Source organism: Pristis pectinata, chromosome 9, assembly GCF_009764475.1.
Source record: "Pristis pectinata isolate sPriPec2 chromosome 9, sPriPec2.1.pri, whole genome shotgun sequence".
Taxonomy (NCBI): domain Eukaryota; kingdom Metazoa; phylum Chordata; class Chondrichthyes; order Rhinopristiformes; family Pristidae; genus Pristis; species Pristis pectinata.
The window spans coordinates 79,570,826-79,590,099 of record NC_067413.1 but is presented as its reverse complement, the minus strand read 5'-3'; the positions used below and the strand labels follow the sequence as shown (position 1 = coordinate 79,590,099).

General features: G+C 38.5%; 1 protein-coding gene across 4 annotated transcripts in view; it reads right to left on the bottom strand.

Annotated features, from left to right (window-relative positions):
- prex2 (phosphatidylinositol-3,4,5-trisphosphate-dependent Rac exchange factor 2) overlaps positions 1 to 19,274 on the bottom strand; it is a 323,008-nt gene that overhangs the window by 279,552 nt on the left and 24,182 nt on the right. The window contains exon 1 of one of the 4 annotated variants that reach the window (XM_052023227.1): positions 9,591 to 9,871. The exons of 1 other annotated variant lie outside the window; for it this stretch is intronic. In XM_052023227.1, coding sequence (XP_051879187.1) covers positions 9,591 to 9,734 — 144 coding nt within the window. In that variant the 5' untranslated portion in view covers positions 9,735 to 9,871. Of the gene's footprint in view, positions 1 to 8,103; positions 8,261 to 8,633; positions 9,159 to 9,590; positions 9,872 to 19,274 lie in introns of those variants that run through there. 2 more of the 4 variants (XM_052023229.1, XM_052023228.1) reach the window with 2 other exon arrangements.

Below are 19,274 nucleotides of genomic sequence, written 5' to 3'. Positions count from 1 at the left end.
TCTATCAATTTTTGTTACTGCATTAATAAATAAAAGATTGTATTGACAATCTGGAGCTTCTCTTTGTGAGAACAAAAACAAGTGTGCTGTCCCTCAAAATCAACATGGGAACTGTTAAATAATTCCATTCCGACAGGACACAATTTGGAAGAAATGAAACATTTCTGAGGTTACTTAATACAAGAATGAACTTTGGATACATATCTTTGTCGAAATAATTGCTGACGACAAACTTAACATAATAGTGAAAAGTGCACAACAACCAACCTCTATGCACATTCTTCATCAATATTTTTCACGATTAAAATTTAACCATCACTTCAAAGCTGTCATACTCAACAAAATATACAAATTAAACTAAGACCCAAAAATCCACTGGATAAGGATATCTGGCAGTGCAAAGTCCAGATGGAATGGAATTTGGGATAGAGTGCAAATCCAACATGATTCCACCCTTTTCCAATCCAGTTGTAAATTTCAGGAAACAAATGGATGATCAGAAAGCAAGGAAAAGTTACCAGTAGTTTGCAAAGTCAAAGTTGTGTGCATATTCTGAATTAGTGTAATGATCTCAATTGTGAATGTTTCTTTCTCCCCCTGAAGACAGTGGTGACATTTTGTTTTCTAATTACTCTTTCAAATAAGGAAGAATGGATGACATTTTAAATTCAGCAACAGGAAAATTCCTCAGTTTTTAAAAAATTATTTGTGGATGTTGCACTCGCTGAAGAGAGAATGACAAGGAACTAAATCCCAGTAATTGAAAACATTAACCCAAAAGATGGTGGGATGAAAATTAAATTGAAAGGAATAACTTTTTATTTATACAGCACATTAACAGGCCCTTCCGGCCCAACGAGCCCGTGCCGCCCAATTACATCCATGAGGAATAATATTTTATACTAATAAACTGAACTACATTGGACTATAAAAACTGTTACCGATCTGGATCCTGCTGAGCAATATCAGGTAATGTTTGGCATTTTTATCTGTCTTGTGTCAAACATGCTGTACCAGAAAACTAGATTTGACTGCTAGAGGGATCTCTCCTTCCTTCAATGCTTTACGTCCTTATATAAGCCCATCAGGTATTTGTGCAGTGCACACAAGTGAGATGCCTTGAGCCAATGTATTTAAGAGTTCATATTTCAATGATCATGGAGATGGTGGAACTTACTTCAAACAACGTGTCATCATATCACCTTGATCCCTGACTATTCGACCACCCAGAACTTTACACCTACTTCCCACTGCTCCATCAGCTTGAGAAGGGTCAGCAAAGGCTGTTTGGCACCATGAGATATTTCATCAACCATGAAACAGTAAAAGGTTGAACTCAAATTGCCAGGAGGACACATAGAAAGTTGATTTTTTTTATAACCCTACTAGGTAATTCCCTAATATTTAGCACCAAGCAATTTACCTGTATGAATTCACTTTCTCAAAACCAATATCTCACTTCACGTACGCATCTGTAAGTAAAGCACTGCCTAACCCAACAGAAATAAAATCTATTATTATTTCATTACTAGAAATTTCACAATCTGTTCATGTAATCTTTGGGTAGTTCAGTAATAGTTCAGCTAGTCTTTGGATAGGTAAAGAATAACAACTCCACTATGCTGTGTGACTAAGGCTATAAATTTAGAATCAATTCTATTAAAGAAGGTATAAATTAAACCTTTGCAGGAAATCTGCACAGATGAATAAAATAATTTCAAGCTTCACAGTTCACATAATAACAAGACATATTCATTCACTAATTTTCCTGATGACAGTGAATATGGGGAAAAGTCCATTATATAAAATTTAGAGAGGTTTAGACTTGTACTAAAGAACTTTCAGGTGCTCATTTCTACATCAATAGAACTGCAGGCAGCTCCCAATTACTCAGTCTGAGCACAAAGCTGTCAATCAACTATTCCCTTGTGTGTGAGGCATCTCCCAGCACGCAAATTGCTTCATACTTTACAAGTATTGCCATTCATCAGTTAAAATTGGGAGCCCATCTCCACAGAATGTACAGGAAGGCTTCCTGATTGTCAGTCTATTCCTTAAGTGGACTACATTCCAGGTTTGGTGGACTATGCTTAAAGCAATAACATCAACACTTTGAAAAAGTACAGGACTTCTCTATGAAAAGAATCAAAACATTAAAAAAATGCAGCATGTTATCATCTCTGCAGTCCACCTGATCAAAACTAATACTTTCCCATCATTCACTTCAAATAGTGAATCAACTCTCCACTGTCTCCTTGGATAGACCTTTTCACTGGTTCACCCGGAAAGTATGATTGAATTTTCTAGCCATCCCAGTCTTGTTCCTACATTTGCCAAGATTTCCTTGCTTGTAAATACAGTTATTTTATTAATTTGTCTGATTTCCACTTACTCCAGAAATTCTGTTAGAAATACTAAACATGGGCACAAAACAGAAATGCATCTTTAGTCTTTTTTTCCAGCTTCCATTTATTACTGTGTTTTTCATCTCAGGCCATAATACTATATAATGAACTTAAAAAGTAATTTTCCCCTCTCATTCATGCATTACTTTCATGATTTCCTGCATTAGACATTTCTCTACAATTCTTTTTCTCCAGTGGTATGTTGCAGCTCTGTACTCTGCATAGTATTTCTAAAGGTGATCCACATTTCACTCATGTGTTTAACCTCTGAAAATGCTGGTGAGTCAATTTTTTTCACTTAACTTTCCTATCCCCCAAAAATTCAGCTTATACTTGTAATCATTCTCTTTTCTATTAAAAACCTAACCTTCTGCTCCTGTTTTCTAAGTCAGTAATCTTCAGCTTTAATCTTTCATTATCTTTGGCTTGCTTCTTACAAAGGTTCTGTAAGTCATCAATTTTCCCATCCAGAACCAAAAGAGAGGCTTCATTCACTTTAATTCATCCTTCATGATCTTCCAGGATTCTTTGAATAGAGTCAAACTTGGCATTAAGCTGTTGAAGCTACTTGAAAATAGCTTCCAGAGATGCAGGAGGAACATCTTCCTTAGTGGTTTTCATAGCCTTAGCACCCCTTGTATTCATAATAAGATAAAATTGCATTTAAATTTGCTACTGAGGATGAAAAGGAAGGATTTCAAATCGGCTCAATATCTAATATTTATGACAGGTTACTAGGAATGAGTAAGGTGCCACTAGATAAAATTAAAAACGCTTGGGAACAAGATTTGCAGATGTCAATTTCTGAGGAAACTTGGAATGAAATTTTTAAACTGGTTAATACTTTGACATTATGCACCCGTCATTCTCTCCTTCAATTTAAAGTGGTCCATAGAGCTCATTTGTCTAAAGATAAACTATCCCGTTTTTATTCTGATATATTTCCTTACTGTGACAAATGCAATAACAGAGTGGCTCCTTTAATTCACATGTTCTGGACGTGTCAGAGTCTTAAAAAATATTGGACAGAGGTCTTTCAAACTTTTTCTGTACTTTTCAAAGTAAATTTTAAACTTAATCCTTCGACTATTATTTCGGATCGTTGGAGAAAAAGATACAACTTTGAAGGCTTCTGATTTATACATTCTGGTTTTTATTTCTCTTATAGCAGGAGAACTGTGTTGCTTAAATGGAAGGAAGTTACTCCGCCTACTCATGCTCAATGGTTACGGGATGTTATGTCATACCTGAATCTAGAGAAGATTCATTGTTCAGTTTTGAATCTAACTTAGACTTTCAAACCCTGTGGGGACCTTTTTTGAATTATTTTCAAAATTTTTGATTTGGTGACTAAAATACAGACATTGGCTGACATTGTTACATTTCAAGGGTGTTTCCTTGTTTTTTTTAAATCAAACAGCTTCGGTTTTTGGTAGTGGGAGTAGTTTTGTTTTATAATAAAATATTCCAATTTTTCCTTTATTAACTACTACATGTGATTATTAATTTAGAGTATTGTGATCTTAAGTATGATTTAACACAACGTATTCAGTAGTATTTTTACTCTCTTTTTTGATGCATGTACTCTGTATTTTTTTCATGGATTTAATAAAAATATTGTAAAGCGAAAAACTTAACCTTGAGCTTCACTTTAAAATAATCACTGCCACTAAAATATTCAACATTCAAGGCTACTTGGCCATTCCATTGCTAATTACTATCAAATCCAATCCCATCATTCCTAGACCAATTATTCCATATAATGATCCAATATTTTATCTAGGATCCAACAATGCACGTTTTATATTTTGCTCCAATGTTTATCTAACAAAGCTATTTTGATCTAGTCTTGAAATATTCAATTGATGCAGTATCCATGGCTTTTTAAGCTAGACTTCCAGATTTCCATCACCAATTCTTTCCTGGTTTCACTCCTCATTTTAAGGTTATTTTATCTTGGCCTAGAAAGGTTCACGAGAGAAAATAGTTTCTCTGCTTCAACCCTATCATATTCTTTTATCAATACAAAGACCTTGAATAGACCATCCATTAACCATCTAAATACCAGGAAATATAAACTAAGTTTTTATTGTATCCTCTCTTCATAATTTAATCCTTTAACTCATTCTGGTGAATTGGTACTGTCCTCCTGCAAGACTAAACATCTTCCCGATGATAAAGTGTCCAAATTTGACTGCAGGCTCTGGATAATTGAAGGCCTTATCATTGTCATTCCCTTCAGGTAAAGGCCAACATTCTAGCCGATATTTCAGTTACTTTTGTAACATGCACTGGCTTTTGCTCATTGATAAACATGGACACCCAAATTCTTTTTCCTCTCCACAGCTCCAAATTCCTCACCATTAAGAAAATGTTCGGATTCCTGTCCTTAGATCAAAATTAAAAGACATCATACCTCCCCACAATGAAAGACAGACACTGGTTATCTAGTTTCTCTCTCCTTTTCTTAAAGAGCATGATAGATAATCAATGACAGACATTGAAGGGGGTAATCCACAGTGGAATATATCTTGATTGAAAACTAAGACATGAAGTCATCATGAGTACAAACCATCTATGGCAAAGGAAATTAAGGACAGTATCAAATTGAAAAAAGGCATACAATGTTGGGAAGTTTAATGTAAGACCGGAAGACTGGGAAAATTTTAGAAACCAGCCAAGATGACTAAAAAAACTACTGGAAGTATACAAAAAAGGAAGAGCAGCTAGAGTGAACATTGGTTCCTTAAAAGAGAAACTGGGGAACTCATTACGGAAAACATGGAAATGGTAAAGACTGAAAAATATTTTGCATCTGACACTAAAAGTGTCCAAAAAATAGTTGAAAATAAGTGGGCAAAAGGAGGGAGGAAGGAACTTGAAATTATCACTCTCTCTAGAATAAATTTATTAGCCAAATTAATGATACTAAAAGCTGACAAGTCCCTGGGGCCTAATGGCTGTATCAAGTCTTAAGTAAAATTGCTGCAGTGATAGTGGATGCATTGGCTTCAAAGTTGATTCAAAGAATCAGTAAAGGACCCAGCAAAGTGGAAAACCACAAATGTACCACCTCTATTCAAGAAAGGAGGGAGACAGAAAGTCTGCCTCCAGGAAATTGCTGGAATCCATTATTAAGCAGGTAGTAACAATATATATTTCAAAAATCACAATACAATCAAAGTGAGTCAACATGGTTTTATAAAGAGGAAACTGTGTTTAACAAATTTATAGACTAGACTTCTTTCAGGATTTAATGAGCAGGGTACATTATGAGGAACTAGTAGATGTAGTGTACTTGGATCTCCAAAAGACATTTGATAAGATGCCACATAAGAGGTTACTGCTCAAGGGAAGAGCGTATGGCAGTAGATATATTACCATAGCTAGTGGGCAGAAAAAAGCATAAGGATAAATGGATCAATTTCATCTTGGCAAGCTGAAACTAGTGGATGCTACGCAAGACAGTTCTGGGGCCTCAACAATTTGCAAACTATATTTATGATTTAGGTGAAGGGAACCAAGTGTAGTGTAGCCAAATTTGCTTACTAACCAGTTAGGTAGAAAAGCAAGTTGTGAGGAGAAATCAAATGGTCTGCAAAGGAATAGATGGGTTAATTAATTTGGTAGCTGGAATATAATGTGGGAAAAAGTAATTAGAACAGAAAAGAAGATTACTGTTTAAATAGAAAGATTACAGAATGCACCTGTTCAGATGGGTCTGAATGACCTTGTACATGAAAGGCAGATACAATAAATAATTAAGAAAACAATCAGGATATTGGACTTTATTTCAAGGGGGATGGAATTTAAAAGCAAGAAAGTCTTGCTTCAACTGTACAGAGTATTGGGAAGACTACACCTGGAGTTTTGCATATTTTAATCTCCTTATTTAAAGAGGGGTAGACTTGTAATGGAAGAGGCAGCACAGGAAAGTTTCATTGGGTTGATTCCGAGAAAAAAGGAGTTATCTTGTAGGACTGAGCAGCAGGTTAGACCCGCTCAGTGATCTTCTTGAAACATAAAAGATTCGAAGTGGGCTTGATAGCACAAATACTGAAAGGATGTTCCACATTGTGAGGAAGTCTGGGAGTGATGGCATAGTTTCAGAATACAGTGGAGGAGGGGATTTGCTACTTAAGAGATAAGAAGAATTTCTTTTATTAGGAGATCACACATCCTTGTAATTCTCTACTCCAGGGAGCCAAGGAAGCTACTTCATTGAATATATTCAAGGCTGAGACAGACATCTATTGGGGCAAAAGGGCAATCAAGGGTTATGAGAAACTGTCAGGAAAGTAGAGCTAAGGTGAAGATCACATCTTATTGAATAGTGGAAGAGACCTGAGGGGCCATAAAACCTACTCGTTTCTTATACTCCCCATATTTCTTTGACTCTGATGTTCTTAAATCCATCTTCTATAATTTTGCCAAATCAATCTATTCACATCTCCTCTCAGCGCACATCTCAGGTGTATGTTCAATTACAATTTCCTATTTGTATTTAAGTAACTAATGATGCCTCCCAACAGTGTACCATCAATAAACTTGAGTTTATTGTCATATGCACAATTCAAACAAAAAAAGTCCATTGTAGTGAAAAGCAGTCATAGTGTTGCTATACTAAGGTGGTGATTAGGGTTGTGCAGGTTGGTTCAAGAACTGAATGCTTGAAGGGAAGTAGATGTTCCTGAACCTGGTGAGGTTCTGTATCTCCTGCCCAATGGTAGCTGCGAGAAGATGGCATAACAATATTTGCTATTCTTTATTCCTTCATCTCATTTACCATTACATAGCATAGAAAACTGAAGCCCAAGTAAAGGCATTCCCTATATTCTGAATTTCATTGCCAACATCCTAACTTATTTCCTAAGATTCCTTCTAATTCCATGTGCTTTTATTTTTCTTAAGCTTGTGCAGAGCCTTACCAAACATCTTCTGGAGATCCCCAACCACTACTTTCCTATCCACCATGCAGGTGATTTCCTCGATTAGCCAGGCACAGTTTACCCTTCTCAAGTACATGCTGACTCTCTCTGATCAGATCACACTTGTCTTAAGTGTTCAAGGAGTCCATCACTGATTCCAGCTTGTGTTAACTTCCCCACAAATAAAGTTAAACTTAACAGTTCTGTGGCTACCTGGTTGCTCACCTTTTAACTTCTTAAATAATCTTATTTTTAAGAGTCATTTTCTTCCTTCAGAAATTTTCAAATTCTACACTGATGTGGCGCTATTATTTTCCCACGTTGTCACATCTTTATACTCTGAGCATATAGCCTTGTGTGCACTTGAACTGTCAAGTGCTGACTCAATAGTTTAATCTAAATGTGACAATTGTAACGTATAACAGATAGGAAGTGCACACTGACATGTCACTTGTAATTTATCACTCGGTGTTCTTCGATGGCATGGCACACATGCAGCTGAGACCAACGTAGCCTTTGTTCAAATTAAACAGGATTAGAGGGGGTTGGACAATTTAAAAGACGTGGGTAGTCGTAATTCGCATAATTTATGGCTCACTTTAAATTCCTACAGAGTTTTAATTTCATACGGCATTTTGATTTCAGTTATAGTTAACTAGCAAAACATACATGAATGTAGGGAAGCAGAGAAACTGCGGTGCGGACTGGGAAACCGATGGACAAGATTCCAAAGCGCCTCATCGCCTTCGCTGGTGAGCGGATGTACTTACAGCGTGACAATTTGACACCGGCGATTCCGCTATAAATATGGACATGGGAATCTATCATGGAAACGTGGGGCTTGTATCCGAATGTAACCTTCTTAGTTTGTTATGTAGATATTTCTGGCAAGTTTATAAACGTGGTGGGACGATTTAATTATACATTCAGAGGTCAGAATCAAGCCCATTCCTGTGTTCGAAACGAATCAATGTTAATCTGCCGCTACGTTTACTTGGAGCCGAACTTAGTAGAGTTTAACTTTGCAGCGTCAATATTAACTTGCAGGTATTCATGGTAAGTTTGCGAATTGTCCAGTTTAACGTTTCAACTTACAATGCCTAAACGGTCAAATATTATACAAGTCTCTTCTTTTTGGAATTATTACACGTTTTTGTTGAAAACCTTAAACGTACACGACTTTCTACATTGAACAGTGATACAAGATGTCACCCAAATGCATCTCTGAACTTTACAAAACAGTTAAAAGCTTCGAAAATAATATCACTTGTATGTTGTGCTTTTCCTTCAGGATACCGACCATTTCACAGCCTATTGTCTGGACTCCCTCCGAGTCCCTCGGGGAGCCCTTAAATCAGGAAATAAAGTTTATATAAATAGACTCCAAATTCCCGGGATTCGCGTCATTTCCTCCCGAATCACAGAAAAGCCAAATCGCCTTTTCCAAGCATTTCCCGCAGGGTTCCTCTCTGTCAAGTTTCCCACCATCTGCAGAGTTTCCACTGATAAATCTTGGTAGGGATCTTCGCTATTCACAGAAGCCACCTAAACATTTAGTTTAGAGCCGGAGTTACCATCGCCATAATGTGAAACAGCAGAACTGCTACGCTCAATTAGAAAGACCATCAGGACAATCCACAACATGGGAAAAAAACCGTGTACCACGTCGGCAACAGCGATCCAAAGTGTAATTGTCGAAGTCCCTGAGAGCGTAACCTTAACTATGGCAGCAAGAAAATCCGGACCATGCCAAGCTTTTTTTTAAAAAAAAGTAGGCGCTAGGAAAGAAGTGTGTACCATTGTCCGTCTTGGCAGAGATTGGAGTTTACAGGTATCACTAACACGAGAAATTTGTTGGGACCTGAACGCAAATCAAAAATCTATACAGTTAATAGGGGTGAGGGGGGATGATAAATTAACAGAAGGTGCTCTCACTCAGTTTTATTTTACTCCTGTATATCGAATTGAGCACGCGAAAAATGTTTAATCTTCAAACATTCAGCAAATAAATATTACAGGATTCAATGATGCGATTATGACGGTCCTCCGACAAGATTTACACCAACACTTTCACAAATATCAATAACATTCCGTGTTCTCCCAAATCTTATAATTCAACGTGAAACAAAATTCACTGCAGTTTGTCAGTTACTGATGCCGAGACTAAATGGGCAAAAAACAGACATGAATGCAACTGTAACTTAAACGGGTCCATGAAATGTCTTAAAGTTGGAGAGAGATTAGAAAATAAACTTACGGAGACGAGGAACTCCAGTGTCTCCACGTAATCTCTCTCAGTCTTCAGGATTTCAGTTAAAACACAAACACGAAGACGAAGCTGTTTTTCCAAATCTTTGCCGCTAATTTCCCCTTTGCTCTCCGACTTTCCCTCCTCGGTCATCTTACTTCAGTGATACGTTTGTGTTCAATCTAATGCTTGATGTACCACTTCTTCGTATCCCTTTTCACAGTTTCCTCCTCACTTCAGAGGGATCAATTCGTCAACACGAGGGAAAGGGCGCATTGTTTTCCTCGGATTTCGACGAGTTTCAGCTGAATGTTTAAGAGGTGAGAGGGGGAGGGGGCTGGCTTCCCGTCAGCTGGACGACTCCAATAAATCAAGGCTGCGGTGGAGATGGGAGGGCAGGGGAGGCCAAGGAGAGCAGGCGGTCTGTGCGGACTGAATGCTGCCTGCAGCAACCAAATGGAATAACTGTGGGAAAGGCTTTTTTTTCCCATTCATTAAATACTTCCACCCCCATCAGAATCAGGAAAGGTAAACAATCTTAGAAAATATGACGAGCGATATGACCACACAAGTGTCCCTCAAACGCACACTTTACAATACCGTGAACATCGCAAGCACGCTCTTGACATCCAGAATATTTTCCGCGAAATCTGCTCCCGATTTTGTCTCAGTCCTGGTCGTACATTACGATGTCCGGGATTTTTTTTAGATTTTTTTTTGTTGTCTTAACTTATAGGGAGAACTCTATTAAGTTTATTTTTTTATTCCAAAATAAACTTTATTCATCATAAAAACAAACTATATACAACAATTAAAACAGTGCAAACCTTTACATTCGTGTACGAATCAATCATTGGTGTTACCTTGAACTCTATTAAGTTTCATTTTATCCCTCCCTAAGCGAAGAGTTCAGACTACTAATGGGACCAAAATCTGAAAGGACGAGGACAACTTTACAAAGTACCATTTTACTTAAGATCGACTAAATTTGCTGAAATGCAAAATTGTTTTGAATGAGAACATTGTGTTCAGTTGCAAAACAAAATAAGGTGATTGTCAAAAAACAAAAAGGGGTAAGAGGAACCGTATTTTATTGCAGCGCATTTATGCCGGGTGATTCAGAGAGTCGAAGTAACAATCAAGAAGGAATTAGGTAATTTGCCTGAAAGGGGACAATTATTGCGAGAAGGGGAATGAGAACAATTGGATATACTTTCAAAGAGATGGCTGGAGCACCATAGACAGGTCATCTGATTTTTTAATGCGTTTCCTTTAAAATCCTTAACACTGGAAAACATCCATAAGATAAAACTTAACTGTTAAAATTGTTACTTTTCAAATACAGACCTTTCAGTTGGAAATATTATAAATGGAAACAAGCAAAACAAGTCAAGTTGAAAATAAATGAGTTATGTTAGATCTCACAAGTGGCAAAATCTGTTTCTTCAGCCAAATTGTGTATCAGCCAACAGTAGGAGCCATTTTGTTTATTAAACTTCATCAAATCATAAAATCTATCAAACTGGGGGAATTAATATATATTAGTGAAACCAGCATAAATAGTACTGAAAGCTGAATTGCATGTGGACTCGAACTAACTATACTATATAATGTTTTGAATTAATAGATACGTAAAACATGACAAAGACTTTAGCACAATAAGCATGTGAATTAATCATTGCGTTCTTGATTTAAGCAAACTGTCAACACCACACAAGGTTTTACAAAACAAAGCCCTTTAAGATAGATTTTTTCCTGTTATTTCCAGTATTTCGTTTTCTTAAGAAACATTTCTGTGGTGCGCTAGATGGCGCAGTGTGGTAATCTAATGTAACCGATGCATTTCTTTTTGCACCCTCAACAACCTGGTCGGCTCTGTTGAATTCAAATTCTAAGTGGTTCTAAACTGGCACGGTTTAATCAAGATGAGAACTGTAAATTCACTGTAAAGCGGCCCACTACTGATAATGTGTGTGTGTGTGTGTGTGTGTGTGTGTGTGTGTGTGTGGTGCGGGGATCATACTTATTGGATACAGGCAAAAAGATGTTTCAGGTTAATTTAACGATAACCAAAGCAAGTTAATTCCAAATTCTGACAATCTCATCTCGTTATCTTTAGACAACTATTGGGATTTGACGCCTGCATTGTAGGTAAGTGTTAAGTTTTCAGTCTTGCGAGCTTTTTGATTATTAGTATGTTTGTAATATTACTGCAGTAAGGCCACCCATCTGCCCCGTTCATCGCCATCGGTTTCAGAGTCTGCTAGTCCCACACTGGCCACGTCAGAACCCACAGAAATGGAAAGGAAAGCAAGTTTCCTTGACCCCGAGAAAAAATAAAGATGATTATCAGTGCTTTGCGCTCTGACCTTGGTTTTATATTACATCCTTGAAATGTGTTTTAAAAGAGAGGATTGAAGGATGAATTGCACTAAAATTACAACATAGAAAAGGGCCATTCAGCCATCTCATCCATGTTAAGCTTTATCCCTCGCATCAACAGTGACTGTCATCCCGTGTGCCCGGGGTCTTCCTACACATTTTTGTTTCACTTTCTTCAACCACTATTTAAAGATATTCTGTAATTTTGCCCTGGTGTGAGACTAGATACAATCCCTTGTTTTGGATTCCAAAGCCACGAGTGGAAATATTTCTTATTTCCTATCCTAATTCTCTTGGGTTTAATTTTAAACCTTTACCCCTTGTTCTCGATTTGCCGATCAAATGAAGTAGTCTGCTTTCCATATGTCCCATCTCTTTCGTTTACTGCTCAGTCAGCATCTTCCCAATCAAGGAACAAAGCATCAACTGCATCTCCTGAATCACCACGTGTCCAAATTCTGTCAGTCACTTGGCTGCTGACTTCATTGTAGCCTTGATCCAGATATTGAAGAGCTAAATGCCAGAGGGTTAGTCCAGAATGCCAGCAATGAGAACAGCCAGGCATGGCACAGGAGAGCTTGTGTTGTGAGGCCCTTCAGCCTGATAACTGATGGCATAATTAACAATAAAGGCAATGATTTTGATCCTCAGCGGCCAGTTTTCTCAGCCCAGAGATATCACAATATGAGTTCCTCAATGAAGAATCCATGACCCATCCCTCTGCATTAGAGATTAATGGTCTTCCTCGTCAAGTGAAGAGTGGGCTGATTGCTGAAGATTCCACAATTACAGTTTAATTCAAATCCTTTATGTTAAAGCAGCATTTCCAAACATTGACAGGCAACCTCTGCCACCACATGTGTTTTACTATGATGGTGCAATTGTTAAATTACTGAATTAGTAATCTAAAGAATAGTTGAACAATTCAGACACAAGTTCAATTTCCACTAATGACAGCTGTGTACACTAAATTCAGTTGATTAAATAATCTATATTTTTAAAATTAAAAATTAGTTTCAGTAATGGTAGTCATAAAACTACAGGACTGTTATTAAAATCCATCAGGTTCATTAATGTTCTTCAAAGCAGGAGTTCTTCTGTCCTTGCCTGGTTGTGATATCAGACCCAGGTTAACTGTCAGGCTAACTTTCAACTACTCTCTTAAATGGCCAAGCCATCCAGTTGTATCAAACTATTGAATTAAAAGAGGATCCCAAGAAACATAGGAACTCTCTATCCAACAGTTTTGTGGGAATTCTTTCACCAGAATGATTGCAGTGGTTCAATGGGAAGGTTCATATATTTTCCAAAGACAGATGGGTATGGACGATAATTGTTGCTCTTGTCAATGATACCCACATTCTGAAAAATGAACAAATAAAAATGTTGCTAGAAAATCCATGAACTTTTCTTAACATTGGAAGGTTATCTAAGGTAATTTCCTTAGATTTATTCCAAATTAATTTGCTTCTGACAATAATAAAAACAGAAAATGCTGTAAACACTAAATAGGTAGGGCAGCATCTGTGGAAAAAGAAACAGGGTTCATGACAAAACTGGGAAAGACAGAAAACAAGTTAGTTTTAAGTAGCGGGGAGGGCAGGGAGGGAGGATAGGACAGAGGGAATATCTCTGATGGGGTGAAACCATGGTTGTTGTGGGAATGAGGTGTTGTTGAAGTGTCTGGTTGGTAGATTATAAGGGTATTTGGAGAGAGAACATGAACAAAGCAGCGTAAAAGCTAGGAAATGCAGTGCTGTAAGAAATGCCAGCTAGTCAGGTCATGCCAGCAGGAGAGAGAAATACCAAGCCAATATTACAGATGAACAACCTGCAGCAGAATAGTCAGTTATGATCCGAACAGAGAAAGTGAGTTACCTGAAGTTGTGGAATTCAATATTAATTCCAGAAGGCTGCAACATCTCCAGATGGAAAATGAGGTGCCATTCCTTATACTTGCATTGGTGCTCATTATAACAGTGCAGGAGGACACAAAGAGGTTAGAGTCTGAGTGGTATGGAGATTAAAACTGGCAGGCAACTAAAAGCTTAGGGACAACCCTGCAGACTGAACACAGGTGCTCAATAAAGTGCTCACCTAATCTGCGTTTGGTTTGTCCAATGTGAGCAATACACCAGAAAGTATTGATTGAAGCAGCAGAGTGATACATGGGGCAGCTCATGCCTCACAGCTGCAGCAATCCAGGTTCAATCCTGACCCCTGGGCTGCCCTTATGGAATTTGCACATTCTCCCTGCATCTCCATGGCTTTCCTCAGGGTATATTGGTTTTATTCCACATTCCAAAGATGATAGTTAATTAGCAACTATAAAAAGTTGGCCCTAGTATGGGGGGGGGGGTGGAAATTGGTAGAATCTGGGAGGAGTTGGTGCATATGTGGGGAATAAAATAGGATTAGTGTAAATGGGTCCCTGAAGATTAATATAGACTAGGTGGGCTGAAGGTACTATTTTCTATGCTGTATGTCTCTGTCATGAAATGTTAACTCTGTTTCTCATTCCACAGATGATGCCCGAGTACTGAGAGTTTCCAGCATTTTCTGTGCCTATTTCAGATTTTTATTATCTTTTGCTGTCCACAATATTGTTTCCTATACGTTAAGGCGACCAAATAAAAAATTGAAGATCATTTTACTGCATTTCATCAGGTACCTGAATAAAGAGTAATTTGCATCAGAGGTTGAAGCAAGTGAAATAAACAGATTTGGGAACACCTCAGGCCTTGAGATTATAAGCTCTGTTTTGTGAACAGAGCTCTGAGTTCCTGGTCACTTATTATTTTAATTCTCCATCCTTTTCCCATTTTAACATCTTTGTCCTACATATGCCAGCTGAGGAAACATGGCTGAAGCATTCAAATAAGTGGGTAAAATACAGTAAAAAATGCATATAACCACACTGGTAAGAATTTTAAGTTAGTTCACCTTTGCAGCTAGACCAAATATTATCAATAGCTTTGACCTTCAGCAATAGCTCCCGTTATCTCTTGAATATCCAATCCTAAAAATTGACTCAGCACATCTTTATTATAAACGTTTAGTGCAAAAATTGATATGCTTGCAATCATTTCTGGCTGAAGTGGTAGTCATTAAGACAATGATTTGGGGCATTTCCAGGTGCTATTCACCTTGGCACCCCAATGCCTTTCTAATATCAAACAGGCACTTAATAATATCATAATTCAAACAACACCAGTTTCTGCCATTAACTACATAAATTCAAGCTCAAAGGTGTGAAGTATAACTGCCGTGGAGCAGTCTCAGTACATCCAGGTGTGCTTTTTTTGTTGTTTTTATCATTAACTAAATTAGGAGACCTGACTGAGCATTTTCAGAACTTGCAGTAGGCTCTTCAAACTTCTTCTAAAAATCTACAAAATGTGATGCAACTAACAGGCGGTGATTTCTTCAGTATTTAGTTGCTGACATTTGCATTCAATGGTGCTTTAAATGGTGAAACTACCACTGGCATTATCCCATTAGTAATGTTTCTAGGTGAGGAAAAGCAGCATCTACAGTAATGCCAGCAACTGCCACTCCAGTGTGGCTTATCACTGTATAATGAAAGATGTGATTTACCCTAAATTAGGATGCATTTGAATGGTTCTAGTATATTCAGAATAATTTATAACAGCAAAAAAAACAAATAAAACAAAAACCCTAACTTTTGGGTCTGAATTTCAGTTGGTGTTTTGTCTGTTTCACAATCTTATATGTGGGCTTTGTAGTCCTGGTCCTTTGTTGCCCTGACTGGGTGCAATCTGGCTGCTCTGTCTGCACTGATATCTTTGATGACCAACAAGGAACTCAATGAGGCGTCCAAAGCCAATGGAAAGGGTAGTTTGGACTGGCTAGCTGTGGGGCAGGGGTGAGCATGCTACCTAGGAGGCTGTAATGTAGCCTAACTTGGTGCCCTCATGACAGGAGCATCAACCAAATAACACCCCAAGGGTCTGGGCAGCTAATGGTCAGAAGTCTGCTGGCATACCAATTCTTAACCATTGTTTAACGTCCAGACTTAGAACTGACTCAGCTGACACATTCCGAGTTACAGGTGTCTGCTGCTCTTTGAAGTCTGCTCTGAGCAATCTGAGCAGGACTCTGCTCATGATGAAGGGGACTGTATGGGTGGGGAGAACAGTTGCTGCAGAAGAGAGGTAGGTTCCAATGTGCCACTTTGCTCCTTTAGGAGAGTGATCTGCTCATAGTTGTCATCTTTTTGTTTGTGCAGAACAGACAGCTGCCATGCATCATCCTTTGTTCCTGCAGAATCACAAGCTGATCATGGATGGCATGCATGCATCTGCTGAGAAAAGCCATTTTCTCGTGAGTGGAATCTCCCTGCTCAGGAGGAGATAAAGCTGCCCCCGGTGGCATATTGCTGTTCCTAAAGAGCTTCCAGTGGATCCCATTGAGTGCGAGACTGCATAGAAGCAGAAAGACCTTCTGTGGCTTCCTTCAGTGCCTCCGCTGCAGCTGTCATCTGAACCAGTCAGTGCTGTGTGACAGGACAGTCACTGATCCCCAGCAAAGGTGTGAGCATGATATCCTGAGTAAAGGTCACAATCTCCTCCTGTGGGAGGTTGGGATTGATCCTCCTCCATGCTCCTGGTCATCTTTTGCATTTGGTGGGGCAAGCCTGACATTACCCTTAAAATGTGCTCACCAGATCACTGTACATCTGCATCAACCCTCATGGCAGTATCCCAAATGTGGTCCTTGGTCCTCGTTCTGACCTTTGGGGTGTCAGGAATGCATGCACCCTTCCCCAGTTTCTCCCCCTTTTCTCCTCCCAATGTGCCCCCTCATCAAATTCCCAAAGCCAGACTGCAGCCTACTTGTACCTTTTCTACCTCCCTTGCAGTGACAGTCTCTGAGGTAATGTTGTGGGCTATTAGCCATAAAGATAAATTGTGGTCTTCATCATTATCAGCATCATCTCCCTCTACTCCTCCTGCTCCTCTTCTGGATAGGGTGAAACACATGGCCTATCCAATATCCAGGAGGAGACAACTAGACTACCTCCTGCCAGGGTCTTCTTATTGTGGCCTTGGAAGGTTGCCTCCAATCACCCACCCCTGGGTGCACAAGACATCCCTCCTGGCCTCTATTACATACAACAGCTAATCACGCAAAAACAATGGAAAAGTCCAAATTTTCTGCTGCCCCAGCTGTACCCCATTTCCCCATGCCCAACAAACTTAAACTCTCCCCATGTTGTGTACACTCCCTACCCAAATCCCAATCCTGGATCTTTCTCCTACTATTTTCTCTCAAGCCTTTTCTTAGCTCATTTTGTCCATTTCGCTTTCTAGACTCCATTATATCCCTATTCATTGTTGTTTACTGTTACCCAGGTTCTCTTCCCGGCATCCATAAAGACTGACAAATCTCACTTTTCCTCTTGCATCACCATTGACTACCCCCACCCCCAATTCATTCTCCACCAATTCTCCTGTCACACATTTACACTACAGGCAATGTACAGTAGCCAATTAACCAGCATGTGTTTGTCATGTGAGAGGAAACTTGAGCACCCAGGAAAACCTTACATGGGAATACGCAACCTCCACAAAGACAGCACCTTGAACCTTGGTCTCTGGTGCTGTGATACAGCAACTAAATTCTTATGAACACCTCAAAGCACTGTGCTGCCCCACGTTAAAGCATTCATATGATTTGTCATATTGTTGGATGCTGCTTCCTTGCCACATTTCCTTAGGTGTGTTACTTTTTTCCCTATTTACAGGATAAGCAGAATATTACAGAATACACAGATTTGCATACATTTATGAACTGCTGTCACAGCTACCATTGTGAAGATGATTGCTATTTTTGCTACTTATCATAAATATCCATTCATATTAATTGTAGCTTTATTTCTCAGTTATATACTTATTCTTGCCTATGCAGCAAGCTTAGCAGGGTTTTTGCATTACAGTGTTAGGTTGGAGACAATAGAGATGACATTGTTTCTTTATTTCCCCCCTCCCCCCCACCCAAAGCTCATAAAATAAGTGAAGCGTAAGTTTATGCCTTAAGTGATATTTAATCTGGTTCTTTGTCTCAGTCACTTTCATCAATTTCCTGTGAAGACCATTATATATTATTTCAATGAAACTATGATGCTACCTTGCATTTTAGTTTTGGCACCCTTAGCCTGTGACAGGGGAGGTATGCACAGATTTTTCCAAGATTATAATTGGGACATGTGAGGGCAGCACCATAGTGCAGCAGCATCACAGCTCCAAGGAACTCAGTTCAAACCTGACTTAGGCTGGTGTTTGTGTGAAGTTTCTATCTTCCCTCCATGATTGTGTGGCTTTCTGCCAAGTGCAAAGGTTTCCTCCCACATCCCAAAAGGTGTGCTGGTAGGTTACTTACCCATTATTGTAGCTTAGTGGTAAAAAGAAGCAAAGGGGAGTTGATAGGGATGTGGGAGAGAATAATACAGGGAATACAGAATACAGGGAAATAAGGAGGGGGAATGGGCTGACTATGATTGCTCCCAGGTGCTGGCATGGACCAGATAAACTGAGTGGCCTCCTTCTGCATCAATATAATTATGCACAACATCCTCCAAAATTTCAGCTCATGTTTAAAGAATGATACTTGCAGGACATTATCTCCGAGGTCATATCTAACTTTCTCATGTTCCTTGCAGGTCTATTTTATAAATAAGTTTCTTATTGTACAGCTTATTAGGTTATAGCAATAGTTCCACTGTCATTTTGTTCTAGTTGCATCATATACATGTTGTGGAATCAGTACAAGAGCTTGGATTTTCAATTCACTATCAAAGGGACCATTTTCCACCTTTTGAAATTGCCCACAGCAAGATATTCCCTGCAGCAAATAATGTTGAGAGTCTATGACTAAAATTAAACTATTCTGATCAGCTGATCAGATGAAGAATTCTGACAGGCAAGGAACAATTCTTTTAAACAAATATCCTTTTTTTAATTCATTTGTAAGTATTTTAATGAAATATTTTGTCATACATATTGATTGAAAATTAAATCTGAAATATCATGAACAAATTAAGAGAGTTTCCTCTTCTAAAATCCATGAAATTTTGTAATTATTCTCAGGAGTTAGAACCCACAGAAATAGAATTACTTTTACAAAACAAGATTGATCAGAGGTAATTATTGCTTAATACATTGTTAAGAACACACTTTCACTTCATTCCACACAACAGCATTTTCACTATTTTTTCAGCAAACAGTACATACAATCTTGAATTCGCATCAATTTACTCACTACCTCAGTAAAAACTGCAACAGTGTTCCC